This window comes from Crocodylus siamensis, chromosome 1 (genome assembly GCF_052110815.1).
Source record: "Crocodylus siamensis isolate JL-2025a chromosome 1, ASM5211081v1, whole genome shotgun sequence".
NCBI classification, from domain to species: Eukaryota; Metazoa; Chordata; order Crocodylia; family Crocodylidae; genus Crocodylus; species Crocodylus siamensis.
In genome coordinates this window covers 292772320-292797808 of record NC_143395.1, presented here as the reverse complement: position 1 = coordinate 292797808, position 25489 = coordinate 292772320, and the positions used below count along the sequence as shown (strand labels likewise).

The window sequence follows — 25489 nt, the reverse complement described above, 5'->3', positions numbered from 1 at the left end:
TTGCAAATATCAAACCAAATTCCTTCGGGGGAGATTTAAAACCCACTAAGTATTTCTCTGTCCTGTTAGCACTACAAGGTGTCAACACTCTCTTCATAACAGGTTTTTCTTTCAAATACAAAAATGATCAAAAAATCTGTTCTTCCAATTTTTCCTCACATATGACTTTTAAGCCCTCTAATTAATAGTTTTGTTGTTCTCTTCGGGATTACTGAGAGAGACCCCAAATTGGACACAAGCAAGACCTCACTAGTGAATACCACGACTCTCACAAACGCATACTTTTTCGTATAATCCAGGAGAGCAGTTTCCCCACTCCACCCCTATATGGGGGTTCATTCAAGTTGATGATCCTTTAATGTTATTTAATACCATGCCTTCTTTTTCAGATTTTCCCATTTATAAAGATCATTTTGAACCCTCCAAAGTGTCTGCTACCACACCCAGCCTTGCATCACTCACAAATTTATTAAGTGTGCACTCAGTTCCATCTTCCGTCCTCTTACTTCTAACACAAGTTTTTCTGTTACTTTGCATCTCTGCTGGGTATCTGTCAAATCATATTTCAGCCTTTCTAATTTCTAACATGTGCTTCCATTAGAGCTTTACACTTATTCTCATGGCCAGGTTTCTATTTGGTAAGTTTTAACTTCCAGAACACTGAAGAGTTTCAAGCATGGTTTAAGTAAACTCTATTCTTATTCACAGGCTCTTCGGCCTTGAACATTGTCTGTTAAGAACAAGTAACTCTCCTGGATTCCTTTTTCTTGTAGGTAGGCTTCCATGGGTAGCAAGCCTAAAGCTGCCTGAGTTTGTTAAAGTCTACGTTTACACAGACCAGTATTCTTATTCTGCTATCCTCCCTTTTTTTTCCCTTGATATCATGAACTCTATTCACTGAAAAAACTATCGCACCATTGGCCGTCCCTCTGCAAATTCTCAACCAATTCCTCCCTATTAGTAAGAAGCCAATGGAGAAGAACCTAAATTCCCCCATCAACTTCTCTACCATGTGTATGAAAAATTGACCGTACCACAATTTAAGAATTTGGATGGTCTGAGCACTATTGTTTTACACTTTCCCAGCAAGTATCACAGCCATTAAAAACTTCCCATAACTCCCAGATTCAGTGATGTGGAAGCTTTGTTTAATTTTTAAAAGGCTCCATACACCTGCTTCCTCTTCTTGGCTTGGTACTGGTTGTCTAAAAATAGAAAATTATCCTTGCTGTCTTCCCCCTCTACTCAGACTTTCATAGATTTCATAGACATTAGGGCTGGAAGGGACCTCGGGAGATCATCAAGTCCAGCCCCCTGCCCAAAGGGCAGGAAGTCAGCTGGGGTCATAGGATCCCAGCAAGATAAGCATCCAATTTACTCTTGAAGGTGTTCAATGTAGGTGCTTGAACCACCTCCGCTGGCAGACTGTTCCAGACCTTGGGGGCTCGGACAGTAAAGAAATTCTTCCCTATGTCCAGCCTGAAACGGTCTTGCAGGAGTTTGTGACCGTTCGACCTCGTCATCCCTTGGGGCGCTCTGGTGAACAAACGTTCCCCCAGATCCTGGTGGTCACCCCTGATAAACTTATAGGTGGCCATCAGATCACCCCTGAGCCTACGCTTTTCCAGGCTAAAGAGTCCCATGGCTCTCAGCCTGTCATCGTAAGATCTGTTTTCCTGATCTCTGATCATGCGCGTGGCTCTCCTTTGGACTCTCTCAAGCTTCTCCACATCCTTTTTGAATTGTGGAGCCCAAAACTGGACGCAGTACTCCAGCTGCGGCCTCACCAAGGCCGAGTACAAGGGGAGAATGACGTCCCGGGATTTGCTCGAGAAGCATCTATGGATGCAAGCCAGCGTTTTCGTCGCTTTACTAGCCGCAGCATCGCATTGGAGGCTCATGTTCATCTTGTGGTCAATGATGACCCCCAAGTCTCTTTCTTCTGTAGTGCTATCCAATGTAGCACTGCCGAGCCTATAAGGATGCTGCAGGTTTTTCCTCCCAAGGTGGAGAAACTTGCATTTTTCAGTGTTAAACACCATGAGGTTCTCAGCTGTCCATTTGCTGAGCTTGTCCAGGTCAGCCTGGATCACCCGCCTATCTTCTGGCGTAGATGCTTTGCCCCACAGTTTGGTGTCATTGGCGAACTTGGCCAGTCCACTCCTGACTCCAATGTCCACATCATTAATGAAGATGTTGAATAGGATGGGTCCCAGGACAGAGCCTTGAGGGACCCCACTGGTCACAGGGCACCACGATGAGTGACTGCCATTGATTACAACCCTCTGGGTCCGACCACGGAGCCAGTTTCCCAGCCAGCGGATCGTGGTGGAGCCAAGGCCACAACTGGGCAGTTTGGCCAAGAGGTGATCGTGGGATACCAGATCAAAAGCTTTTTTGAAGTCAAGATATATGACATCAATCAATCTCTTCTCCCTAGTCCAGGTGATAGGTCACCTGGTCATAGAAGGAAATGAGATTGCTCAAACAAGACCTAACCGCAACAAACCCGTGCTGGCTATCCCTTAGGATGTTAGCCTGGGCCAGTCCATCAAGGATGGCCTCCTTAATAAACTTTTCTAAGATCTTCCCCAGGATAGAAGTCAGGCTAATGGGCCTGTAGTTAGCCGGATCCACTCTCCTCCCTTTCTTGAAGATCGGCACCACGTTGGCCTTCTTCCAGTCTTCGGGCACTACACCAGAGCGCCAGGAGTTTTCAAAGATCCGTGCCAGGGGCTGGGCTAGGATGCTCGCCAGCTCCTTGAGTACCCTGGGGTGCAGGTTGTCAGGGCCGGCTGTCTTGAAGGTGTCCAGCTTCTCAAGGTGTTCCTTCACGAGGTCAGCATTTATGGAGGGTAGGGGATCCCCATCACCCGGATCTCCCTGTCCCACAGCAGGCATGGGCATCCCACGGGACTGATGAAAGACTGATGCAAAGTACCTATTTAATAGGTTGGCTTTTTCCTGGGCGTCAGTTGTCAGTTGCCCCATCTGGTTTAGCAGGGGTCCAACATTGCCCTTGCTTTTCCTCCGGCTCCCCACATATCTGAAAAAGGACTTTTTGTTGTCCTTGATGCCTGAAGCTAGTTGGAGTTCAGTTGCAGCCTTGGCTTTTCTGGTTTGCTCCCTGCAGGACCGGACCAGTGCAGAATAATCCTCCTTGGAGGTGAATCCCGTCCTCCATCCTTTGTAGGCTTTCCTTTTTAGCCGCAGGTCTGCTAGGTCCCTGGAGAGCCAGGAGGGCTGCTGTGCCTTCTTGCTGCCTTTCCTCCATGTTGGAATAGATTTAGCTTGTGCATTGAAGATCGCTTCCTTGAGAAGCAACCACTCTTCTTGAACTCCCATCTCCCTGGGGTCACAGTCCCTGAGGGCCTGACCGACTAGCCTCTTGAGCTTGTCAAAGTCGGCTTTTCTGAAGTCAAGGACTTCTGCGTTGCTGACTGACTTGCCAGTTTTACGACGGATGCTGAAGGTGATCAGCTTGTGGTCGCTGTCACCCAGCTTCCCATCGATCACTAGGTCGCCGATTAGGTCGTCCCCCGTAGCCAGTACCAGGTCGAGCAGCGCTTTGCCTCTCGTTGGCCCATAGACTTCTTGAGTCAGGTAGAGGTCATCCACGCACGAGAGAAAGCTTTGAGACCGCTCGGATTTTGCTGAGTGATCTTCCCACGAGATGTCCGGGTAATTGAAGTCACCCATGACAACCAAGGTCCTGGAGCAAGTGGCCTCAGTCAGTTCCTGGGCGAACTCCTGGTCAAGCTCAGGACTGAGTGGGAGGTCTGTAGTAGACTCCCACCATTGTGTCCCCTGTGCCGTTTTTCCCACAAATTTTTACCCAGAGGGTCTCTAGCTGTCCATGCCGGTCGCCAACATCAGCTTGCAGGGACATGTAGCTTTCCTTCACATAGAGGGCTACACCCCCGCCCCTTTTGTCAACACGATCCCTCCTGTACAGGGTATAGCCCTCTATACCCGTGGTCCAGTCATGGGTGGAGTCCCACCAGGTCTCCGTTATCCCAATGACGTCATAATTCTTTGCACTGAGCAGGAGGACAAGCTCCTCCTGCTTGTTACCCAGGCTCCTGGCATTAGTGTACAGGCAGGCAAGTGTGCCCTTGGGGGCTCTTGCCTTGCCCACAGATTGTGCCAGGGCTGGGGCAGGGGTGGGCTCCCTTAAGTGCCTTGGTCTGCTGGCTTTGCAAGGGTCGCTCAGCGGGCCAGCAGTGGCAGTCGTCCCCCCATCCCCCAGCGGGCTTAGTTTAAAGCCCGGTGGAGCAGGTCAGCCAGCCTGGCTGAGAAGAGCCTCCTCCCCAGGGGAGAGAGGTGGAGGCCATCTCTTCCCAGCAGCTCGCTGCCTCTCTCGCCAAAGAGCGGGCTGTGTTCATGGAAGCCAAAGCCTTCCCGATGACACCAGCTCCGCAGTCTTTGGTTCACTGCGTGGATCCTCCTCTCCCTCCTCAGCCCATAGCCCGAGACTGGGAGGATCGACGAAAACACCGCCTGAGCTCCCAGACCCCTAAGCCCCGCTCCCAACTCCCTGTAGCGCCTCATGACCTGGCTGGGGGTGCTCCGAGCCGTGTCATTGGTGCCCATGTGAATAAGGAGCATGGGGTAGTGGTCTGTGGGCCGGAGGAGCTGCGGGATCCTCTCCCGGTGACCTGCTCAGAAGTCCTCCTGCTTAAAACCCAAAAAGTCAGAAGGATCGTGAGGCCCCGCACTTTCACAGTCTGTATTCATACTGAAAAATCAAGATCAAATATGTTCACCTCGTATTTGGTTCTGAACCTCAGAACAAGGACATTACACATGCAAATTGTACACTGTATGTGAAGCAACATCTTTTCTCCCCTGCCCGTCTTCCCTGAGTGAGCTATATCCATCCGTATTACTATCTAGTCATATCTTCTATGCCAAACCTCATAATTTTATGTACTAGGATTTCAAGTACTTCCCACTTATTTCTAATATTTCTTGCAAATCAGCATAACAATCCTAATTCTTCCTTAAAACCTTGTTAATATTTCTCATATTGCTTTCTTTATCTTCATTCCCCTGACCTTCACTTACATATGGGCTTTTATTTCCTGCCCCTGTTGAACCCAGTTTAAAGACCTCCTCATTAAATGCTATTCCCCCTCTTTAATAAGTAGATCTTAAGATTCTAGTCATTCTTTTCCTCCTAATCCTCTTTAATGACTACCGCCACCACCACCCTTCTTTGGGAGTTGGTTTTTGTTTTGTTTTGGGTTTGTTTTTTTTTGTTTTTTGGTTGTTGGGGGGGGAAGGCTGGGGGTTTTTTGTTTTGTTTTTTTGAGATGTGACCAAAATAAAACCAAAAAATAAAAAGTGGGGAGGAAAGGAGAAAAGAGCAACTAGTTGCTTATCATTGCCCACACAAATTCTTTTTCCCTGGAGAAAGAACAAAACAAAAGAACTATCCATAACAGATGCTAATCTTATCACTTAATGTGCTGCTGGAAGGCACTCAAAGACCAAATAATGATGAAAGTAATATATAACCCATATAAACCAGGAACAGATACTGCAATATTTCAGGCAAGGCAATAGCAACAACTTTAATAAAACCCCTCCATATAATAAGCATTTTTTCCATATTATTTCCCATTCACACTCAACTACATTCTCTTTTAGCCCCAAGGATAAATTCAACAAACCCACGCAAAAGAAAGCACAGGGTTAGCAAAAGGATAAAAAACTACTGGCAGGAATAGACAAACAATATTTGAGTCTTAAAAAAAAAAAAAAATCACAATGGATACTACACATGTGGTAGATGAAGAGTGAAGGCCTCTTAAAGATTTTGATTTACATACTACAAAACAAAGGTCTCCATTAAAAATGAGGATTTTTTTTTTAGTCCATGACAATTTGTTATGCTATTGTAGACTTTAGCCCACTGAATGCTTATGTCCATCCCCCACCACCCACCCCAGGCAGTGCAAGCTACAACGCAGCATTGTTGAATCCCTCCCATAAAAACTAAAACAAAAAACCCACAAAACCAAAAGGATTATCCTTGTTGCTGCTGCTCTCATTTTACTTTAAAAGAGACCCTCCCCCTTTCCCCTTATGCCCCGATTTAAAAAATAATGTCACAGCAAATTTCCTTGGCAATCACTGTACATAAATATTGATGGCTTGATAGACTTATATTATCATGGGCAAAAAAACACCCAACAGTTACATGCAGAAAGTACTCAAATTTAGCCTTAAAACTGCCATGGAGAGTGGTTTATCATGTTTCATAGTAGCTGACGGTCCCGAACTCCTGGCTGACACAGGAGTCCCAAGAACACCCTCTGCAAAAACAATACATATTAAGTCAAGTTCTTCTTGGTTTTTGCAAAGAGTCATTTCCACTGCCTTCTTGTTACATATAACCCATTATTCACATTCTCCAAGGTTCAAACAGCAAGAAAAACCAGAAGCATCAGATCTGTGTAGCTGAAAACAACCCTTTGAGTATTACCGTGTGCCATCAGTAGGGCTGTGAGAAGCTTCAGTAGCTGATTTGATTCAGAGAACATTAGGCAGCCAAATGGCCAAATCAAAAATCGGGAGACCCATTAACCTCTATGAATCAATTCAAAGAGATTCATCCATAGACTGTACAGGCAGGCAGTGCCGGCGGCAGCAGCTGGGGGAGCAGTCGGGGAAGCCCCAGCTTGATCCAGCAGCCCCTGGAGAAGCCGTGGCTCGTCCGGCTGTTTCTGCGGCTGCCCCACCCCTGCCAAGGTGAGGCAAGCAGTACTGGGACAGCTTCCCTTGGGGCTGCCCACAGCTGGGGAGCTGGGGGATCAAGCCAGGAGCTGGGGAAAGTAACAGGGGCTTCCCCCCAGCTCCTGTTTTGATCCTCCAGCTCCCACAGCTTTTCCCAGGGCTGCCACCACTGCATGCCTCACCCAGGGGTGCAGGCAGACAAGCCATGGCTTAAGCTGGTAACCCCAGGAAAAGGCACGGGGGGAACGACTGGGGAGTTGGGGAAATGACTAGGTGCTAGGAGAAGAAACAGGGGCTTCCCCCCAGGCCCCCCAAGGTTGAGAAGAGGATTGTTACCACAGCATCCCAACAACTGCAGGGAGATTGAGGATTTCTCCCTGAAGCTAAGGAGAGAATGACGACCGCTTTTTAAATTTCTTTATTCCTGAGCTATCCAACTGGCAGCACTGGACCACATGCAGCTCATGAGGGGCTCCTGCATGACCACCACTCTCCCCATTAATTCTATGGCTGCAGCAGCCAGGAACTTTGGGGCAGAGCAGCAAAGCTAAAGGGCACCATGTAAACTCACTGTCCATGCAACAGGGGGCAGGAGGAAGGGGGAGGAGCAAAGCACAGGAAGAGCTCATGCTACTCATATAGCATGCAGCTCCCAGCCCCTCTGAAGTTGGGCAGCCCTGTTTTAAGGGGCTGGAACTTTCCTTGCAGTGACTCAAGCTCTGAAGGGCTGACAGGAGCTGGTGACAAAGGCTTTGGAAGAAGAAGAGCTGGGACAAGCCAGTCACTGGCTTCTTCAGAGATGCACTTTTGTGGCTAAAATCCCACCAAAGACTGCTGCACAGAGCCTGTGAGGGTGAACATTAGCCCACCCCACTATACACTTTGATCCCTTGTACACTGTCACTCCCCACACAGGGCTCCAGACTGCTGTTTGATGCCCCTGCACACACTCTTCTCTAGTTTAGCACTTCTATTTTCTCAGTGGCATAAAAAAATTCAATCACAGTTAATTAAGCTTTGTTATTACTGTTCCCTGCATACTTGTCAATGCACATTCAGCCAAAAGGAGAAACCAAAGTCAAAGCATATATCACTTGAGGACACCTGCATGTGGGTTCAAGCCCAGATTATAAACCCCTCCCCAAAAGTGGGTGTCAAGTCCTTCCCCATGAAATCTCTGTGCTCCTGCCTGTTATGGTCATGGCATGCCAGCTGTGGTTAGTCAATCAGTCAAGCAGCCAGTCCACCTTCTCCACCCATCCCTTGCCCAGTGACTTATCCCTTGTCTTGAAGATATTATGCAAAATACAGCAGGCCAGGACCACCTCATGAAAGCAATGGTTAGATCCTACTCCATCTCCAGTCAAGAAAGGTGGAGCGAGACCACACTTAGACACACAATAAGTAAAGAAGAATGTGGCCTTGAATAATTTTCCCCACTCTTCTTGAGCTACCTAAAAGATTCATTCAACCATTGTCTTACAGCTGCTTAGCTAGCAACTAAACACTTGTTTCCTGGGGTTAAAGCATCCTGTGAACACATTTATAAATCTTGGGAAAAGTTGATCAGCTGGGTCACCAAGAAGCAGAAGGAAAAAATCATTATGCTGGAAGCAGCACTGCCAAAGGCTCCCTTGCCTCATTGGTGAAACAGTGCTAGAGTTGTACGAAACCCTGGTATTCCACCTCGTGGTGAATCTCCACATGATGATCCACAACGCTTTAAAGACAGGCAAAGAATTGGGATCAATTCCACCAAATTGATCCAGGCTATGTAAGCATCATCATGTCCAAATATAATAAACCATTACAGCTAGATGCTAACATGTCCACTAGCTGCTAAGATGATACAATATCATGCTGATATACAAGTTGTCTTTATCCTATGCCGGTTTGCCCATACCCACAGAAACAACATTATTTTTCCTGCACTAGTTCAAGTGTCCTCACAAGTTTGATCCAGGAAGCTAAGCATGAAACAAACCAAGTAACTGACCTGTAAAAGTAAAACTGAAGACCATTTCATTTCCACCTACAAGAAATTTTACAATCTTTGCGTTCTCCTACATGTGAAGAAGGGCAAGTGTGCCTGAAAGCTTGCAAATTAAGAGAAAAAAAATTGCAAATATCTAGTTGGTCTAATAAAAGATACCACACCTCTACCACAAGTTCTGATTCCTTCTGCCTGTAGAGTAATACAGCTACACCCTGTATCTCTGAAACTCCAGACCAGCAAGACAAAGCAGTTCACAAGACCTCCATGAAAATATCAAATCAAAATGGAAAGAAAGCAAATACAGAATGTGGATAAATCACAAACATCATAAACAAGAGTAAAAGCAGCTTATAATTTGCTTAAGTTATACCACAACAGAGGCTAAACAGGAGTATACTCCACCTAATAATTCTGGCCTTTGTTCACAAGTTGACTATTATGTGCCTCTTAGTAGCCAGGTGGAAAGGTGACAAATCTCTCTTGATGCCTTGTGTGATAAGCCTCATTGCCTTCAGTCAGACTGAGCCCAAGGAACTCAGAAATCTTAGGCTTTTACTTCCAATGGCTGCTCACCTCCTCCCCAAACTGTACTATCCAGTGCAGTAGTCTGGGAGCTGACCTTGCCTGTGAAGGTGAAAAGGGCATGGAGTACTTCAGCCTTTTCTACATGATCTGCCACTAGGTTGCCTCCCCCTTTCACATTTTCCCATATGTTTCTCTTGTTGCTGACATGCTTATAGAAATCAGTTCTCTTCAATATCTTTATCAACAACATGGACATTGGTATCAGAAGCACACCGGCCAGGTTTGCCAATGACACTAAACTTTGGGGCAAAGCATCCACACCCGAGGATAGGCTAGTGATCCAGGAAGACTTAGATAAGCTTAGTAAGTGGGCAGATACAACCTGATGATGTTCAATACCAAAAAATGCAAGGTGCTCCACCTCGGCCGGGGGGCGGGGGTGGAACGACAGACGACCCACAGCACACTTATAGGCTCAGCAGTGCTATGACTTGGAGGGAAGAACTGACCACAAGATGAACATGAGCCACCAATGCGATGTCGCACCTGCTAATGCAAACAAAACCCTGGCTTACATCCACAGTTGATTCTCAAGTAAATCCCAGGATGTCATCCTCCTGCTGTACTCAGCCTTGGTGAGGCCACAGCTGGAGTACTGCATCCAATTCTGGGCTCCACAATTCAAGAAAGATGTCGAGAAGCTTGAGAGAGTCCAGAGGAGAGCCACGCGCATGATCAGAGGGCAAGGGATTAGGCCCTATGATGGAAGGCTGAGAACCATGGGGCTCTTCAGCCTGGAAAAGCACAGGCTCAGGGGGGCCACCTGGTGGCTGCCTGTAAATATAAAAGGGGTGTGCATCAGGATCTGGGGGAGCATCTGTTCACCAGAGTGCCCCAAAGGATAACAAGGACCAACAGTCAAACTCTTCCAAGACCGTTTTAGGCTGGACATAAGGAAAAACTTCTCTACTGTCCAAGCCCCCAAGGCCTGGAATAGACTCCCTCCAGAAGTGGTGCAGGCACCTACTCTGGACACTTTCCAGAAACATTTGGATGTTTATCTTGCTGGGATCCTTTGACCCTAGCTGACTTCGTGTCCCTGGGGCAGGGGGCTGAACTAGATGATCTTCAAGGTCCCTTCCAGCCCTAATGTCTATGAATCTATGAAACCCTTCGTGTTACCCTTCACACCCCCTGCTAGTTGCAACTCCAATTTCACTTTGGCCTTCCTGATAGCATCCCAAGCAATACTCTTATACTCCACCCTAGTCACCTGTCCAAGTTTCCACTTCTTGAAGCTTCCTTTCTGTGTTTCAGCTCACTGGAGTTCTCTGCTGTCAAAGATCAAAGTCTTTGATTTCAGATGCCAATGGCAAAAGGTCAGAAGCTAACACAACAAACTCTGTGGTTGTAATTTATGCCTCTGTATTAACAGTGTTGCATATACACACCCTTATCTGTGCCTCATTTCAAATCACTTGAGCTTTTCATACTAGAGAGAGAAACTGACCTCGACAGCCCAGCACGAAAGATAAAGTACCTATAGTAACGAGATTAGCTGACTTTAGTGAAGTTGTAAAATTAATTAAATATGCTATGCGCGCCATCCTGTGACCAAACAGAACCAGTACCACCCAAGTAAAAATAACCCCCCTTTTTTTATGAAACCTGAGCAAACAAAGAAAGCACAAGTGCCAACTCATTAATTATTTATGATTGGCGTATAGTAATTGGTCACCTGTGTCAAATAAAACTTTGAAGGAACTTCCGCCCAAAGCAGAGAACAGAGAACTGTGTATACACTCAAGAAGAACAGATCATGCATGAATATTTCTCTCCGCCTCCGTATTATTTTTTTTTGGCGTACCCCCGTCTCGTCTTACCGGTCCGTTTATCTCTTTATCTTTGACGTTATCTTTCTTATCAAGAGCTCTTAGTAATCTGCAGACTGCAACGGCTTATATGAATCGCTCAGAAGCAACTGTCTTACCCACCCTGTAAATGCCGGGTAATATGATATCTGCATGCTGTAACTGAATCAATCAGCTCCTCTCCCTACGCTGCAAGCCATCAGTAGCGCAAGTAAAATAAACTTTTCTGTGTAACCATCACGCTGTGTTTAAATCATACTGACTCCTGCTCACCGTTATCACCCACCTGCCCGGTCATAAATCCCCCTCCTTGCGCCAAGCCGGTCGTGCCAACCCAGGCTCGCAGGTCAAGGGTGCACCGGCGTATGGGGCACGACACCTGCTAAGCTGAGCAAGTCTTTCGCCACACTTGTTAGTTTTCCTGCATAGCAGGATGGTTCATTCCAAGCACTCCATAAAGTTTCTTTAAAATATGACCAACTCTCGTGGACTCCTCTTCCCCCTCCAACTGGCCTTCCAGGGGACCCTGCCCATCAGTTCCCCGAGTCAAAGTCTGCTTTCCTGAAGTTCAGGGTCCTTACTCGGCTGCTCTCCTACTTTCCTTTTCTCAGGATCCTGAACTCAATCATCTCATGGTCGCTGCCGCCCATGTTGCCATCCACTACTATATTCCTCACCAATTCATCCTCGTCTGTGAGCGGGAGATCAAGAGCATGCCCCTAGTTGGCCTCTCCAACACTTGCACCAGGAAGTTGCCACCAATACTCTCCAAAAACTTTCTGGATTACCTGTGCACTGCTCTATTGCCCTCCCCAGCAGATGTCAGAGTAACTGAAGCCCCACATGAGAACCAGGGCCTGCAATCAGTAAGCTTCCACTAGCTGTTTAAAGAAAATGTCATTCACCTCATCCTCCTGGTCTGGTGGTCTATAGCAGATCCTCTCTACGACATCACCTTTGTTGCTCTCCCCTCTGTCTACAACCCAGAGACTTTCAACAGTCCTTCCTAACTCCAGTTTCATACTGGAGCTCTGAGCAATCATACAGCTCTTTTACATAAAGTGCAGCAACTCCTCCTCTTCTCCCCTGTCCATCCTTCTTGAACAGTTTATATAGTGCTCCAGTCATGTCAGCTATCCCACCAAGTCTCTGTTATTCCAATCACACCACAGTTCTGGGACTGCTAGGACTTCTAAAACCTCCTGCTCGTTTCCCAGAAAGAATGAGAAGGCCTCCCCTGTCACCCCCTCCTACTTGTGCTTCCTCCAGGATACCCACTTACCTCAAGGCTTTGGTCTACATCCCCCGGGAAACCTAATTTAGAAGCCCTCCTCACTAGGTTAGCAAGCCTGTCTGCTCTTCCCTCTCTTTGTGAGGTGGATCCAGTCTTTTACTAGCACTCCTACCTGGGCCCTTCCCCTTGACTGGAAGGACTGATGAGACTACCTGAGTCCCTGTCCCCTTAGCCCTTGCACCCAGAGCCCAGTAGCCACTTTTGATCTGCTCAGCATCTCCCCTGGCAGTATCATTGGTGGCCACATGGATAAGCAGCATGTGGTAGTAGTCAAAGGGCCAAATGAGTCTGGGTAATCCCTCTGTGACATCTCAGATCTGGGTTCCAGTCAAGCAGCAGACTTCCAAGCAAAGTGGTACTTGCCCCTACTCTGGGGGTCTCCAAAAGGAGGCTAGACATCCACCTAGCTGGGGTCATTTGACCCCGGCATCCTATCCTGCCCATGGCAGGGGGTCTGCTTAGGTCCCTTCCAACCTACCGACTATGAAACTACCTCAGCACCGCCTGAATAAAAATGCCACAACTACTATTTTGGGTAGAAAAACAAGGTTCCTGCTTAAAACAAGCATCCCAAATTTTGGGAAAGGATGGGTGGTATGTGAATAAGTACAATAATTCCCAAAGCTAAGGAAAACAAAGTGAAAAGACTGAAGCACTCAGAAGGTACAGTGTGACATGCTCCTGACAGATGACCATGAGCTGCCAGAATAATTTTAGAGTGTAACTGAGTGATGATGGCTTGCTTTGGATCAGTTCCCAGGCCACTTATCACTGATTCTGCATAAGAGAAGCATAGATGGGCAGGAGAAAATAGTGCAGCCAATGAGAGATAGTCAACAGTAACACAGAAAATTGAGGATGTGAAAATCTGGAATTTTAAGATCTGCACAAAGCTGACACTGAAGCGATGGAGCCAGACAGCTAACATGCAAGTCACTTTGAACATGAAGAAACAGGTGCCAACAGCCTTGGTAACTGGCAACCCCTCACTGCCACTCAGTTTGGGAAGTACAGGAAACCTAGACCTGTTCAATTAGCAGCTAATCAGCTGTGAACAAACTGGCAAATACACCCTTTCTGCACTATGCTTCCAAGATACTACTGGGCTGCTGCATTCAATACCTGTGAGACGAGAAGCAAGTCACTGCGTAAGGAACAGGCAGAACCCTGGGTAGCAGCCTTCTTGGTAGATTGAGTGCCCACAGCTGCTGTTTCAAAATTTGAGAGACACCTCAGCAACCCACTTTAAGTGAACAGAGGCACTTGTATCCAAAGCATGAGTTAAACGAGTTAAACATTGCAAGAAAGATTAAGTGCTCTGCAGAAGAAAAGAGTGTAGTGTAGCAAAAAGAAATGTTAACTGGGCAGGCGAGGGTACATTGGGATGTCCCTTAAATCCTGTTGGCTAGTTTACTGCCATGAGAACATCTACCTGTTGCCCAACACTTAACCCTAAGGGGAGAACTGTCACAACATTAGGACCATGGTGGGGTTTAAGTGATCAGCTTCCTCCAAATAAGCTGTTCTTTCTCTCCCATAAGAAGGAGCACTATCAGCCTAAAGTACTGCTGCCTATTTGCTGCAGTCCCCATCATGATGGGCTATTCCCTACACTGTGAAAGGTACTAGACAGGTCAGATTTGGAGGCAAATACTAGGAAAGAAGGTTGGAACACTTTGTATTCATGCAGTTTGGCAGGACAGGAAAGTGATTACTGACTAATGCATTCCCCTCTGGAACTCAATGTTTTCCTTACCAAGACCACAACTTGCTTCACCACTGTAGTGCTCCTCCTGGCCTGCTCTCCCACAACCCTCCTTGCTTGGTCTATGCTTTGGCTCAGTAAGTCTGCAGCAGTCCCAGTGGTACTTCATCAAGGAGGATCTTTCCTCTGACAAAAGCCATCAGCTCCCCATGCATCTCTTCCTCACATTTACCATTTAGCCACAGTCACCAATAAAAACTCTGAGCCCTGAAGCTGCAGTTGTCAAACCTGGAAGGTGAGAAATGTAGCAAGTTGTCACTGCTCAATCTTCAGTAACAAACTCCTTAAATTCCCTGTGATTTCTAAGGGTGCACACACATGTGCTTTAATGTACATTAGCCTATTTTAATGCTCATTAAAAGTATCACAAAAAAGTGTTCTTTAGCTAATGCACATTAAATAGGCTAATGCACTTTTTTCTAGTACCCTACGATGGAGAGTGCCTGTACACAAGCATGGAGGCTGCTCCGACGCACTGTAATTACAGCATGTTGGAGCAGATTTGATTAATCAAGGCTGTTGGAACGTGGTAATTATCACATTCCAAAAGCCTCCCACATCTCATGCATCAGAGTCCGTGCACTTCGAAGTGGCGGTGGGGGCACTTGAACTAAAGCTCGTCGAATGAGTTTTAGCTTAAGCAGCCCCACCACCATTTTGAAGCACATGGACACTGATAAATTAATCTTCTGCCCATAGGCGGGGGAAGAGGCTTAGCCCCCACCAAATGTACGACAGTGGCAGGGCCACAAGGCAGCCCGGCCAAGGGCTTCTGACAGCTGCAGCAGGAGTGGGAAGGGAATGGGGCTGGGGCTGGGGCTGGGGCTGAGCCTGAGGCTAGGGGTGGGACAGGCACTGCATAGCAGGCAGGGTGTGGGACTGAGCCGAGAGTGGTTCGCTCCAGGGGCATAGCTCCTGCTGCTGCACACATCCTGAGAGGCATGGTGGGGGACGTGTGCCCCCAGCTTCACGCAGGGCAGGGTGGGCTGCCATTGCAGGCTAGGGCTGGGGTTGCACAGGGCTCTTCCCAGGAACGACTCTGAGCAGGACAGCGTGGGTGCGGGGGCCTTGCAGGCTCCATGCCCACCGGCCTGGAGGCGCAGCCAAGGCTGGCCCCACTCCGGCCCCTGGATCTGTGCCCCCCGCAGAAGGTACTGGGCTAGGGCTGATACAGGAAGGCAGCTGGGGCAGGGGAGCAGTGCTGGGCAATGACCCCGGGCGCAGGGGGAAGGGACAGGCACAGTGGGCCCTAGCCCCAATCTTGGGCCCAGCTCCCACCCCCACTCCCTTCTTCCCCCACTTCCCTGCAGGGATGGGGGGCAGATGCGCACTCAGCCCCCCCCAATATTTTTTTCTCCCTCTGCCTAAGGTTCTGCCCTCTCCCCCCACCTTTGAAGCATGTGTAAAAGTGCCCTAAGATGTTAGCCACAGATAACCTTTCCAGTTTTAGGACACCCTAGCAGTGGCAAATACCTACACATAGCTGCTCCTGCTGTGCTGTTACCAAGCGAGGAGGAATGCAAGCAGGTGAGTGACAGAGCTGCTCTGCTCTGGCTCTATACTGGGGTGTGCACAAGTCTAGCATCTTCACGAGCTTGTGGAGCATCACAATGAGACTGCAGACGCCCTGCATAAATTCATGTTTTCTCAGCCCTTTCTTGATTCCCCAGGCTACCCAAACCTTAGAAAAACCATTATTTGATGTACTGATGCTGTTTATCAGGATGGTACCCACAAAAGCCCCAAAACAATGGATTAGAATAGTCGCATAAGGGGAGAAGTAATCAGCACTCTCCTAAGGAAGAAGTCTGGGTTTGACTTGAGCACTAAGTACACTGAAAAATCTGCCTATGTTACCTGAGCAGATACGATTCCAGACTCTTGCGATATCAGAATACACCTGCAGTGTCCATCTAGTCCCATGAAAGCATTTACTTTGGAGTGCTTTGGGAGTTCTATGGTGATATTAAATCATCACTTACCTGCCTGGCTAATGGTAGGAATTTCAACATAGCAGTTTATAAAGGGGAGGGCAAGTTTGGCCTCTGTCTGACTGCATGGGTAGATAGAGGAATTACCTTCAGGTCCTATGTCATGAAAATATCCATGCTTCAAATGAGATCCTTACCACCCCCACACACACACCCTCCCCCAAGGCCTCCTCCACATGACTGCTGTCTTCATTACACTTGGAACCAGCCACACAACGTGGCTCAGTGCTGGGATCAGTGGCAAATCACTGCCAATTTGCTGGGAAATATATGGCATTTTGCACCCTGTGCCCATGTCTCAAATAGCAGCCTATTCCTTTTACGTCTTAGAGTAGTAATTTAAATACTTTGCCTACACCACTGCCTACTATGCAGATGGCCACAGCCAACCATCTTCACTATACAGCATCACACACATGTTGATTCCTTGTGATTTTACATAGGGCTCCTGATACCAACAAAGTGGAGGACCACTATCTATTTCCAATCGGTGGAGCAATAGATGGGAGCATATTGCTCCTGGGTGGGTGACTTTGTGGTGGATAGCCAGATGAGATTTAAGCAGATGTTACTTATAAAGGCACTGCTTTTTCTCAAAGTTAAGGGATGCGTCACACCCAGTTTCCATGACTCCAGGAATGTTGGAAGTAAACCGGTATTACCTGGGTGAGGTTTCACATTATATCAGTCTATGGCTTTAACAAAGAGGTTTAAGGCCATTTGCCAATATAAACGCATTATTTATTCATACCCATAGTACAGAATAAGCTACAACTACACAGGAACTATCATAGGCAACTGGTAGGGAGTGCAAGATTCAGGAGGCACCAGTCACTCATCGGAAGTATTCATTCTTACATCAACTGTTTTTCAGAAGGCAAGATTGAAAAGGTAACACAATGTACTGTTCTGAAAGCAAGAAATGCCCAGGAGAGCAGTTATTTATTTACACCTAAATAAAGCTCAATTAATTACAAAAACAAACAGAAGAGACAGCTGAATGTCTGCAATAAAAGAAAGAGGAAGAGTAAATCAAAGGGAAAAATGATGTTACTAGTATGCAAAAGAGCTCTGTAATTGTAAAAGGAAGAAATAAAAGGTCTTTACAGTCTTAACAAAAGAAAGGCCAAAAGGTGAAGTCCTGATTAAGTTGCAGGCTATCATTTAGCCTGGTCTATCCCGTTTCCTACTTGCTTATCATAATATATTGCATACAAGTATATAACACACACACATACATTAATTACTTATAATTTAACTGGAAATAGAAGTTTGGCTTACTGGCACATTCAACTTCCACAGGAGAAAGTGGCGTACTCATTGCTAGGTAGGAAGCATGCAGTCCCAGGAGAAGACCCAGATTTCTTTCTGTGTCTATGAGAGGTGATGATAGACTGCCAAGATCAGGTGTTGTAATCACTTCTTGGTCAGGCTAAAAAGAATAAATATCAAGTAAAAAATAAACTAAAAAAGAAAATTTAAAATGAGCTTGTCCTTTACATAAGAAAGCACTTACAGTAATTAATTATTAATACAACCATACATTTATAGCATCACACTAAAAGAAATGTGTGTGTCTCAGACAATTGCAACTATTTGGTTTTTAGCTTTAGGATCGCTACTAAGCCCTAGAGATTGCTGCCACCAGCCCTAGAGATCGAACAAAAACTCCATTTTCTTTTTTTTAAATAGCTTGTTATTCTAAACATGTGGTGCCATAGGTTATTTAATCATTTTTACCTCCATATACTGGCCAACACAAAAGGCATGCATTGACTCGCGTGTGTCCTCAAATTGCAAGGCAGCTTCCAAAGCAACAACAGGGTCTTCACCTGCAAACTGGGCTATATAAAAAGAATGCAATAGTTCTATAATAGCTATTTATGCCAATTGTTTAGTAAAATGTGCTTTATATTATATATAGATACAAATAGAATCTTAAATATGGTTGTTGAATCTCACCAAGTATACTATTCCCAGTTAAAGACTGCGTCTGAAAGTCCTTTATATCATAAACTTTCCCATCAATCACAGTCCAAAAGCCTCCATCTTTATTATGATTCTCTAGATCAGCTTTACGTATAAGTGTCACTTCTTCATTATTTCTGCTGCTCTGGCCAGTAAAAAATGAACCTATTTGTAAAATAAGAAAAATAAATGTTTTTATTGCAAGCATATTATTGTTAACACTATTTTTAAAAGAGACTGTCAAAATCACTTCAACACACCAAAGAGAGAATCCAGGATGAGATATTATAAAATGACACGTCTTTTGTCAAAGTATTTTGTTTTTTTTTAATCCTAGAGTCACAAATTAGTTTGACTGCCAATACATCTGATAGGCACTCCAACTGCTTTAGACTTAAATCAGGCCTCTGCCAGACATTCAGGTAAAGGCATGCACAATCCATACAATTGCATGCCTTTGTATGGATTGTGCATGATCCTGATCTGATGCATGATCCACACAATTGCATCTCCTGCCATGCCACGCGTGGCAGAAGGCATGACTGTGGGATCCAGCATCAGATCCAGTCACCTCGCTGCCAGTGCAGGGACAGCCCAGGATCATGATACCAGAATCATGATCCCAGGCTCCCCTTGCACCATTAAGTAGCAAGCAGCAAGCTCAGCTGACAGAACTTCTAGCCATGGAAGTGAACTATGGGGGAATATGGGGCACCCCTGTGGCTTTGAGCTGCATCAGCTGACAGGACTTACAGCCATGGCTCACAGCTGCAGGCTCACAGACACAGGAGTGCATGGGGCACCCCCATGGCTGCAAGCCTCCATAAGCTGATGAGGCTCCCAGCTACAGAGGAGCACCTGGCCACAGGTTCAGTTCGTGATGTGACAGGAATGAGCCACAAAATTATTTACTACATATTTTTGGTGGAAAAAACTTTGTGGCTTATTTCTTGTTTTAATTACACCATTAACTGATTGAATGTATAGCTGGTTCACAACTTAAGAGGTGATTAACTATGTAATCATGTCTTAGGTGTAGCATGTGGCAGGGGCATCAGATACATGACTATATACATTGTTGTCCAGATTCACAGAAAATGTAGAAATCCCAGATGTGGCTACACCAGTGGTTCTCAACCAGGATGCTAAGTAAGTTTCATGACTGTTGTGGTGCAAGTGGAAATGTCTAGTGTGCAACCAAACAAAGCACTATAGTGGTTCTTAACCAAGTTGTTGCTAAAAATAAAAAAATTTAGAGACAGTGTACTAAACCTAGAAAAGATAAGAACCACTAATCAATGCTTTAATTTCCTTTTGGTAGCATGGCACATATTAAACTGTACAATTATCCCAGCCACCTGCGGAGGGTTCAGAATTGAGAGTTTGGTCGGGGGGTGGGGGGGGGTAAAAGGTAAGAAAGGTTTACTGACTTATACTCCGCGTAGTCATGTTTTTGTTAAGACAGACAGACTATGACAGACAACAATAATTCACTTTGGCAACTTATTGTCAGTCCTTTCTGATGCCTGATGTACAACAAGTTCTTTTTCTACAAAGCTTAGCGAAGTCAGGCGTCCCCAATCAGCACTGCCCAAGGGGTACTGGGAAGGACCCTGGTATTTAGTCCTCAGACTCCCTCTCCCCATGTTATGCTTTAACAATAAAAGGTACAATTATACTCAAGTTGCTTATCGTGAATGTAGGAGTGATTTGAAATGGTAAAATACTGGAATGTTAATTTGATCAAGAACTTGGAAGATTGAGGGGTTCTTAATATAACGAAAAATCTGGTTGAAGTTTCCTCCCTGAGGTTGACATATAAATAATCTTGCTTTGAATTACATTAATTATAAATAAAAATATAATACTTCAAGATTAAAATATTGTGCACAGAAACAAAAAGAAATATTGTTTTAGCCATCTAATAGCTGTCATTGAATGTTACAAGACCTCAACAGAAAACCAAATTAAAATCTTTTAAAAAAATATAATGCCAACAATTTTTCCAACATTGAACATTATAAAATTCTGAAATGAACTGAAGATGTTCAAGCTGAATCTAAAATACAGATGCCATGTACCGGAGTAGTGAAAAAAAAAAAAAACAACAACCTGGGACATCTGATATGTTTAAATGATATAGCTATCCCTGGAAATCTAAAAGAAGATCACAGTCAAAAGTTTTAGCTGCCCAGCAATAAAAGACACCAACCATCAATAAGTGATGCAGAATAATTATTGTGACCAAACGGAAAAAAACTTTTTATATTTAAACGGTGACCTCCATCATCAAAGCATGGGGAAAGAATAGCAGCCTCCCTTGGAAGATCAACAGATCCCCAAAAAGGCTTTATACCTTCTGCAGTAAAGTCACCCTAAACAATAATCTTCCCCTCATAGAGAGAGGAATTTCTTTAAGCAAGCCCTTCATAGGAAATCTGTATAGAAAATGTTGGCATTGGGTCCCTAATGCTAATCAAAGTTGCTTCAGGAAGGGAAAATTTCTTGGAGATTGAGGAGGCCAGGAAATCAGCTACCTCCACATAAGAATCTGAAGAGACTGCAGTTGAGAGAAAGTCTTTCATCCATGGAGAATTAGACTGACATTTATCACTCATCTTCCAAAGATGAACCCTGCACTCCAAAGGAAAATTGAAACTGACTGTGTTACATGAAAATTGCTTTGTGCTGAAACTTCTTAATGCTATAGAGGGGAACGATTTTAATAAACTAAATTACTTCTGTACTTACTGCCTAAATATTCTGTTCCAAATAAAATGAAAGCAAGCAAGAAAAAAAAATTGAATTTGATAGTGTTGTAAATCAGGAACTTTCTACTAAAACACAAAAACAATTGAAGTCACTTAACACCTAGGAATACAGCTTTACTAGGCATTTCTTAAAGGTTGTATCAATAAACCCTATATTTCTATGCAGAGACCACTTGATTTCTAGAATATTTTAAGTCTCAGATATCCAAGAATTCTTAAAAAAGAAACTGTACTGTTTAATGTAACATGAATACAGAATTCAATCATTTTTCCTGTATGTTATAGTCTCTTAGTAGTAATTTACAGTGTCATACTTCAGTAAAGCCAAGATATTGCCCCATTTAAAATGGATTATTTAAAATAAGAAGTAAGCAGTAAGAAGGGTTAGCACTGAGAATTACAGTTCTGAATATAGGTTATTTTATTCATGTTTCCCTCTCAATTCCAGTCCAGCAAGCTTTACTACATGCTGGTATATGAGGCCTTCTAGCTCACTCTGAATGCAATTGCCACACTTTATTTTTTAAATTTATACGCCACCCTTCTCAAAGGCTGTTAAAAATTGATAACTCAATCCATAAATAAAATCAAGTTGTGTTCATATTGACAACCATTTGAACAGAAGCAAGCCTGCTCTAAAGCAGGAAACGTTACCTGTTTCAACAGAGGGTAAATTTTAATCTCAGTCTAAGAATCCTCAAGGAAACATCTGTGGGCTTTCCTCTGCTCCAATTTATTCTAAGGTCTGCCAATTGTTTCCCCATGCAGCTTTGCAGCCTCCCTTAACTGGACCATCTTGTTTACCTGCATGTGGCATCATCTGCTCTGGGGTCATTAAAATCAAATGCCACCTGCCAGGTCAATTGCTGGCACATGCCCAGCAGAAGATAGTTTAAGCTTTTTTCTTCTCTCCTACATTTTGCAGCCTGTGATAAGGAATTTTAGAGAAAAAAATCCTGCTAAGTTTAAATTTTATATTGTGTATGTTGGCTAACAAATGAGATAGGTTACTCAGTACAAAAAGAAAGTATCACCAACATAAAATCCCCATCAGAATCTGTAAATATTATGCAGTTAGGTACCCTGTAAACATAAATAAGAATTACAATTGGTTTAACACTCTTGAATAACATCTGAAATGCTGTGTTTGTATTTTTGGTTTAATCTGGCTAATGACTTGTTTAATTTTTCCTTTACTAGTAGTTTGTTCATGAAAGCACTATCATATGAATTCACGTGGATAAGAACTCTGGTGATACCATGTTTCACGGAGGTGTTCCTGTAGTCCCATAAGCAGCAGTCACTAGTCCTTGTCTATCGCTTTTCCTGGTCTAGTACTAGGAAAAAAAGTTAGTTAATAGCAGGGAATGTGAAAGGTTAAAGAATTAATAATTTAACCCAGTGGTTCACAACTGGTGGTACACACAACACCAGTGGTGTGCAGACCACCTGTCAGTGGTGCGCGTTAACAGACTTAAATTACTTTGTATGACACAACCTTAAGTACCGCCAGCAAATTTTTATCATTTTAAATTGGTGGTGCGCAATCTGTCAAAGTTTGGGAACCACTGATTTAACTAGCAAGTGCAGTGATAACCTACTCACTTGGGGTGGGCACAGTCTGGCAGGGAAGGTGGGGGAAGGGAAACCTGGTGGTGCCCCAGCAGAAATTAGAAGGCAGCAGAACAGGCAAGAGAGAGGGAGGGACCAGGGGAGGGGAAGAGGCAAAAGGGACTAGTACCCACAGCATAAGAGGAAAAAAGGGAGCAGCCTAATAACTATGCAATTAAGCAATTAGCTGCTGGTTCACAGATGCTCCCTCCCTCCCTCCCAGTGCAGGGCTTCTCATGGGCCCTGTTGTCTGGCTGGGCTTGCTTCTTTCCCCCCTCCCCTCAATCAAAGGTCCCCAGGAGCCCAGAGCAGCAACTGTGTCTGAGCTGCTGTGTTACCGGTTAATCATGTAACCAGTAGAATTTGAGGAGGTTAAATGAATATTTTTAAACTATATTTACACCCCTAGTTAACAGCTGACAAGGAACTATTGTTTCTGCCAATGGTAAACTCTGACAAACCTGAAATAATTAAATTACCTAGTGCCCGACACTTTGAAAATATTCTCTTTATCCCAACACTGACCCTCCTCATTGATCTGACAGCAGAAACATCAGAAACAGTGTAAGACGGTGGCAGGGATGGCTGCGTGCTGCCCGGCCGCAGTCACACTGCCGCTGCTGCCCTGCATCTCCGGACACTACTTCGCAGTGGCGCGGGAAGGTTTTGTACACAATGGCCATCACTACTGGCACGGCCCTACAGGTAAGTGGCAGCGGCTGCCACGTGCAAGCCCCTCCTGTCCCCCCACCCCTCCCCAACCACCATTGCTTGCTGTGACTTTAGAGCCAGCCATGGAGCTGTGCAGCCAGCTGCATGCAAGCCTCCCCCTCCCCTGGGCAGCCAGCTGGGCAGCATGTGTGCCACCTGCACATGGCAGGCACCACTACACCATGCCCCGCATCAGTTGCTCGCAAAGCCCCCTGCAGAGAGGCACCCCTGCCCTGCCCCCACCCCCTGCTGTGATACACCACCTAGAGCCAGAAGCACACCCCCCCCGGCTCTCTCAGCCTCCATCTTCCCCAGCCCTGCCAAACCACCCCCAAGCCCCACTTACCTCTAGAATCCGGGGCGAAGGACATGGCTCTGTGGTGCCCGCATAGGCGCCCCAGCTAGCCCGCAGCTGCCATCACACCGCACTGCTGCGGAGTCATGCAGCCAGACACGAGGCATAAGCAGCTATGCAGTGGCTGTGCAGTGGCATAAGCTGCATGCAAGTCCCCCTTTCCACTCTCCGGCCAGGCAGCATGCATGTGGCCTACACACAGTGGTTGCCACCACACTGCTGCTGCCGTGCCCTGTGCCACTTGCCTATGAAACTATGCAGGTGGTCATGGGATGGTAGCACAGGGTACAGTGGCAGAGTTGCGGCGGCAGCCTCTGTGTGCGAACCCCATCAGGCTGGCCAGTGTGTGTGTGGCCCTCAGAGTGGCATCCCTGGCCTCACCCCCTGGCCCTGATCCTGGGAGTGGACACAGAATCCTCCCACTTCTTGATCTACCCCCACAGCACCTTCCCCCCCGCCCTGCCCTATCCTGCCCCTTTCCCACACACACTTACCTGATGGGGTGGGTGTCAGTGTCTGTATGTCTGTGCCTGCAAGCCTGTGGGTCTGGGGGCGCTATTGTGAGGGGCATCAGGAGGGCTGTTGAGGCTGTGGGGGAGAGTGCAGCACACCAGCAGCGCTGCAGGGGGCTGTGGGGGGCCTTTAATTTTTATCACAGATTTTGGGTTTTTAAATCAGAGAACTTGTAATTTTTAAATCAGAGAAAACCAGGATCCCTGGTTATGAGACACTGGTAATGCATTTTGTTGCAAAGCCAGCTTAAAAGCCAAAATTCTATACAAGCTTTTAATATATGCAAAAAAATCCATATTTAACAAGCGTATCTCCTAAAAACTTAAGGGAGAAATAAATAAAATAAACAAGGCTCTCTGATTTGACTCAGACTAGAGAGCCACTAGCTGAGTAATCTGGCAGCACTGCTGAACACAGCACAAAATTATCAAAATACTTTACTAGACAAACAAAACAGGTAACTCTCCAGAAAATTTCAAGGAAATTATCAGCTATTGATAACTAGATGCCCTAACCCATGGAACTTCCTATATATGAGGAACAGATATATTACAGCAGTGATTCTCAACCAGGGTGCTGTCAAATCCTGCAAATGGTGCCATTAGGTGCGGGGAAATAAGCAGATAAGTGTAAGCTAAGGCTTTTCCTTGCCTAGCCAGTCCCACCCTCCCACACCCCAGGCCTTCTGCAAGGACGTATACTGCAGTGCTTACAAATTAGTTTTTAAAACTGCACGACACTCGATTCACAGAAGTTATGAAGGGGTGCCTCAAGTCCAATCAAGAATGTCTCAAGTCCAAAAAGGATGAGAACCACTGGATTGGAGGCATCTCCATCAATGAGCGAAATGTACTACCTGCTGGTATGGCAGAACGAGCTAAGTAATGACAAGCTGTATGTCTGGAGTGCCATGAAACCCACAAAGAGTACCTACCAAAACAGGTTCTCAGCACAACCAACCAAAAACCTGAAGTTTCACAAAATGAATGAACACTATTAAGTGCAAGTTTGTTCTGGTATTTTCAGTTTTGAATCAGATAGGTCTAGAAACTATCCCCCAAGCTTCCCTGGTTGGCTGAAGCTGAGTATCATGTCTCAAGAACCTGAAAAATAGAAGTGATCTGTATGATGTATTAAGTGTGGAAGGATGATTCATTTACAGAGGAGAATAAATGGTAATGAAGAGAACCTAGCAAAAAGAAAAACACAAAACTACTCTCTATTTTAACATATAATTGTAAGGCTCTCCCCAAATACCAGCTCTTAAATGTCTGTGTCTGTATTTAACATAAAGAAGCTACGCGAACAAAATGTGGCATTTTGCATGAATTAAAGTTGCAATAAAATGGCCACAGTTGTTTGTGGATCTACTTAAAG

The 25489-nt window shown here is 45.5% G+C and overlaps 1 protein-coding gene across 3 annotated transcripts in view; it reads right to left on the bottom strand.

Annotated features, from left to right (window-relative positions):
* The window catches only part of HERC2 (HECT and RLD domain containing E3 ubiquitin protein ligase 2), a 187774-nt gene that overhangs the window by 93824 nt on the left and 68461 nt on the right, over positions 1 to 25489 (bottom strand). For all 3 annotated transcript variants that reach the window (XM_090064853.1, XM_090064869.1, XM_090064860.1), the window contains exons 24-26: positions 18146 to 18316; positions 17924 to 18027; positions 17465 to 17615 (exon numbers count right to left, since the gene is read on the bottom strand). In XM_090064853.1, coding sequence (XP_089920979.1) covers positions 17465 to 17615; positions 17924 to 18027; positions 18146 to 18316 — 426 coding nt within the window. The remainder of the gene's footprint in view (positions 1 to 17464; positions 17616 to 17923; positions 18028 to 18145; positions 18317 to 25489) is intronic.